The following is a 5,220-nucleotide window of genomic DNA, read 5'->3' as shown; positions in this document are numbered from 1 at the left end:
CCCTCCCCAGCCCCTCACTGGACAGTACAGGAGGTGCTGGACCCCATCAGGTAGAAAGGGAGCCCAGGGTTATGCCGCTGCTGCCTGCCTAGAGCTCTGCAGGCTTGAGTTCGGGGGAAGGGGAATGGGTGTTGGGAAGGAGCCAGAAAGGCCCAAGAGCATCACGGGTTGAGCATTCTCCCTAGGGAGTCAGTAGGACAGAGAGAACAGTGACAGCTGGTGGCCAGGCACTCCTCTTTGCAGGCTCTTTGAGTTGCAACTACACTATAACCCACAGGTGCTCCCACCCTGCTAAACACAGGTCCTCGGGGTCAGCCTCCTGGGTCTCACCCTCCCCTCTCCTACAGCAGAAACCCTACAGAACAGAGGCTACTTCACAGCCTCAAGGGAGTCTCAGACGAAAGAGAACTCCAGAGTTCATCTTGTGCATCCTCTGCCTCTGGGCAGGAAGGGACAAAGAAAACCAACCCAAAGCTTTGCGCAGGAAGGCTGGGTTTGCCAGCGGTGCAGGCGGCTGCCCAGGAGGCAGCTCCAGAGCCTGGCCTGGCTGATGGCGGGTGAAACATGTGTGGTCTGAGCCGAGTCCAGATGAATTGCAACAGGAGGGCCAGAGCAAAGGAACTCGGGGACCTGCCAAATCAAAGGAAACTGATACTGTGCATTAAAAGCCAGCCTGGCCTCTTTCAGACTGGCTGGGGAGACAGCCCCAGCCCTGCGCAGTTTCTGGCCTCCTCCTTTCTACTCTCAGTCCTGAACTTGCCTCTAACTTGAAAGGGCTAATTAAAGCCAAAGAAAAATCAAAAGCTTGTTATCTGGCTCCATTACTCCCAGTCCTGGCATTGGCCTGCTTTGCAAAGCTGTTTTCCCTCTGTTCTCTCCAAGGCTACCTCTGCAGACTTCCATGGTGAACTTGGCTCTTTGTACTGTGGCCAGGAGCAAGGGCAGGACAGACACCTGCCCACGGGCAGCCAGATGGATCCCTGCTGCCAGTTTTGCTCCCAAAAGCATCACCCAGAAAGACAGAGTTTGGAGCAAGTGTTCTACAGAAGTGTCAGAGATTGCCACCCTGCTGATCTCACGAGGAGGTGTGGTTTAGTGCACACATGGCACACATTTTCCATTCTCGAATGCAGGATGTGTGTGCATGCTCCTGCAGGATACTGCATGTGTACGTGTCCTGAGGGGGGTTTTCCTCAAGGACTGGCTCTGCCACTCACTTACAAGATGTGCAACCTTGGCAATTCGTTCACCTGGCTGGGCCTTGAGGTGCTCAAATATGAAATGCAGGTATAGACCAGGGGCTACGGGTCCCCTCAACACCCACATTCAAATGTGTCACCTCTGAGTGTGGCACACACACAAAGCACAGATGCAGGCCTATCAGTGGTTGCCTTCATTTGGGAGAAGCACATGGTCCCCAAGTTCATAACTCTGCCTCATGGACTCTCTTGAGTGGACCAGTTACTGCCCCAAACAAACAGCTCCAGGGGGCTTCTCTTCACCCAAACTGAGATTACAGAACACATTTTCTCAAGCTAGGTTTCTAATTTTTTTTTAAATGGACAATTTAAGAAAAAGGAAAACTAGGTGCAGGACTTAACTACAACAGAGACTTTACCTAACAAATGCCAACATTGTAACCTAAGTGTTTGTACCTTCATATAAATCTGAAATTTAAAAAAAATAAAGAAAGAAGGGGTGACATGGAAGACGCTGGTACCTGAGCCTTCCCAATCACCTAAAGAATGTGCAAAAGGCAGGTGCTTTTTAGGGAGGATCACAAGGCAGATGGGCTAGGAGAGATGGGAGGCTCTATCCCCTGTTACCTGTGGTGACCCAGCAAGGCTCCAGCCTTCTGTCTGCCCTTCATTCTGCCCTCCCCTGTGCCAGCTGCCCCCCTGTCATCCAGTGCTGCTCTCTGGCTCCATCATAACTCTATGATGTGTCTCTATGTGCCACTATGTATACAGAAGGTGCTCTCTATGCCACTGTGTATACAGAAAGTGCTTAATAAACATGGTTTGTCCCTTCTTATCCATTTTCCAAGCAAGTTGGGCTTTTCCTGTATGTTCATTGGACTTTTACTGTGCCATATCTGACTTCAACTTACCATTCCTAAAGACACCACAGGGGTGAAAGCACCCCTGTCCTGAAACTCCACCTCTATCCCAGATGTAGGCTGACTACTCACTCTCTCCTTTCTCACTCCCACTGAGGTTTATTCTAAGCTCCTGGGAAAATGATTCACAGGTTTAGTGGGTAAGAGGGATGGGTACATGTCTCGTACCATGGCACACTGTAATCTAGCACTTAGCCACACCTGGTGCACACAACACCAGCTTAACACAATTCTGACCTCCCAGAACTCCCTCCTGTAACCAGAGAGCCAAGATGGAACAGAAAAAATTGCCCAACAGGAAATCTATGTTTTAGCTCCAGCTCTGATTCCTAGACTCTTAGTGTCATCACCGCTGAGCTGGTGACGCTGAGTCCAGTGAGACGCAGAGGTGGGATATACTCATCTCATCTAACAAAGCGGATGGGTGAGGCAACACCCCACACTGGCTGCAAGGCTGAGGTCCTCATCCTCTACAGCCCCCCACCCTGGCCTGCCAGCCTCCTGGACTTACCGCGCTGCTGCAGGGGATGTCCTTGACCTTGAGCCAGGCCAGGTCCAGGGTGCCCTCCCCCCGGTAGCAGGACTGCAGCCGCTCCTTAATGCGGTCGTTGATCTGCTTCAGGATGAAGATGCACAGGGCTGACTCATCCAGGGATTTCATTTTGCGCTTCTGGCCCTTAGAGAAGACAGTAAAGAGCAGGTCATCGTCTGGACGGACTCCAAGGGTCCGGCCCAGCACGGCCCCAGCCTTGGACAGGTAGGCAGCCTGCAGCAGGCGGTACTCCACTCCGCTGCGCTCACAGCCAATGGGCACCTCCACGTAGGAGTTGAAGGCTGTATCCTCCTTGCACAGCCTGACGAGCTTAGATGTGTAAACCTGCTCCTTGGTGGTGGAGCCTGGGGGAGACACCATCTCAGGCTGAAGGGTTAAAAAATAGACAAAGTTGCCGCTGCTAAAACCATAGATGTAGTAGATGTCAAAGTCAGGGATGACAGTGAAAGTGTCCGAGGGGATCTTAATCATCGAGGCCACAAACTCATCATGGAAGACGTAGGCAAACATGCCATCTGCCTCAGAGTTCTTGGTCAGCTTCCGGCTAGAGATGGTGGGAAAGTACTCTGGCTTCCCGTCCACTGCCGTGGCAATGAAAAGCTTGTCATCCAAGTTGCTGTAGGAGACTATGACGCCAAAGACCGAGCCACTCTCATTGACCCCTGATAGGTAATGCTCCTTCTTATGGGATGGCTCTGCCAACTTGAAGAGGTCCTCCAGCCGCAGCAGCTGGCAGATGCCCTGGTACAGGCTCCCGCAGGCAATCAGCCTGTTCTCCTTGTAATCTATGAGCAGCATCTTGTTAACATTGTTGGTGGAGGTCAGGGGCTCATTACAGGTCTGCACAATGCGGGGCGGGTAACACTTGGGATTGTCCTCGTCTGGCCCTGTCTGGTGGGTCACCAAGACCTTCAGGTCACTGGAGAGCTTGTAAATCCGGTTGATGGCCCCCAAGTAAATGTGTCCTGTCCTCTCATCCACCACCAGGTGATTGAAGCCCTCCGTGGGCTCCCCTCGGAAAGTGATGAAAGAGCGCTTCTGGGACAGCGGGGATGGCTGCCGGGGCAGCAGCATGGAGGAACCTAAGCCCACCATGAGGAGGTGGGACAGCAGGCAGGTCCAGTTCCAAGGCATGGTTTTCATGGCAGAGTCAGGTTCCCGCAGCACAGTGGCACTCGGGCACAGCGGTCCCCTCGGAGGGCCAGGACTCAGGAGGGCAGTGTCCCCTACAGGAGAAAGGAAACACTGTGATTGATGCTGGGGAGCAAGGGAAACATCTTCATTTCACCCTATAGCTTTTTGTCTGGCTGGACCTATTGGACAGAACTGCATGGGGGGCGAGGGGACAGGGAAGGGGCTGCTAGAGGCTGACGGAGCTGGCCGTCACTACAGGCATATGAGACAGTCAAGCTGGGTGGCAGCCACCCCAAGAGGAACATGTCAGTAGTAATAATAGTGATGATGATAATGATAATGGTAATAACAGTGATGATGATCGATGACCATTGTCTACCAAGAGCCTGAATTTGTGTCCAATACTGCCCAGCACCTTCTGGGGACTGTCTCATGTCCTCTTAGCCAGCCCTTCAATACCAGGCATTTTTTTCCTGCCCACCAGATCCGTGCCCACGCTTCCCAGTGCTCATGAGGCTGACCCATATGGACAGTACATCAGCGGGCTTCCTGCCCTCAGCCTGGTTAGGTGCTACCAGCAGGGGCATTAGCCAAAGACTGGAGGGAGCCAGAGAGGGTGGGAGGACAGAAGGCAGGGTGACTCTCTCCACTGTCCTCTCCAACAAGTTCCTCTGACTCCAGGTTCTGTGAACCACCTCCTATAGCCCCCATTGTCCCTACAGGTGGTAACAGGGGCCTCACTGTTACTATCCCCCCAGACACACTACCTCTTAAGTAACCACACACTTAAATGAAGATTCCCTTTACTAACTCAAACTTGTGTGTGCCACCTGCTGCCTGCTAAGACCCTGACTGGCAGACCTCAGAAGTACATGCTGTTCTTTAATCCCCGTGTTATAGGTATGGAATGTGGGCCTAGGGAAGCTATATGACTTGCACACCTAAGAGAAGTGGAGGTGGTTTCAAACTCGACTGGTGTAAATTCATCCTTAACTGCTAGAACACTTCCATTCCTCCAGCCTTGTGCAGGTGGGGCTGGACCTCAGTTCCCATCACACGCAGCAGGAGGGTTAAAGATGAACCCCTGCTCCTGGGCTGTCCACTATAGCCTCTACCTCTGGTCTTCTGTGTCTGTACCTACTTTAGGGGCATCTTCTCCGCTGGACAGCGCAGTGAGGCCAAAAGAAAACTCATACCCTCAATCCCTTCACACTGAGGCAGTGACCAGGTCCTCTGGGTACACTGCCCAGCTCTGAGCCCCAGTGTCATTTTAATAAGGCAGATCTTGGCTGTCTCCCATAGTGGGACCTCCTCTGAGAGCTTTTCATTAAAATGAGAGAAAAAATGTTTTATAAGTGGTCCAACAAATAAGTAACTCCCTATAGAACAAAACTGCTTCCCTTCCTAAGGGTCT

General features: G+C 52.3%; 1 protein-coding gene across 1 annotated transcript in view; it reads right to left on the bottom strand.

Moving 5' to 3' along the window:
* PLXNA4 (plexin A4) overlaps positions 1-3,815 on the bottom strand; it is a 357,753-nt gene extending 353,938 nt beyond the window's left edge. The window contains exon 1 of the mRNA XM_012806241.2: positions 2,631-3,815. Within this exon, the coding sequence (XP_012661695.1) occupies positions 2,631-3,815 (1,185 nt within the window). The remainder of the gene's footprint in view (positions 1-2,630) is intronic.
* Positions 3,816-5,220: the final 1,405 nt, after the last annotated feature.

This window comes from Otolemur garnettii, unplaced genomic scaffold (assembly GCF_000181295.1).
Source record: "Otolemur garnettii isolate 467f Iridium unplaced genomic scaffold, OtoGar3 scaffold00049, whole genome shotgun sequence".
NCBI classification, from domain to species: domain Eukaryota; kingdom Metazoa; phylum Chordata; class Mammalia; order Primates; family Galagidae; genus Otolemur; species Otolemur garnettii.
The sequence above is the reverse complement of the archived record's forward strand: the minus strand, read 5'-3'. Positions and strand labels throughout refer to the sequence as shown.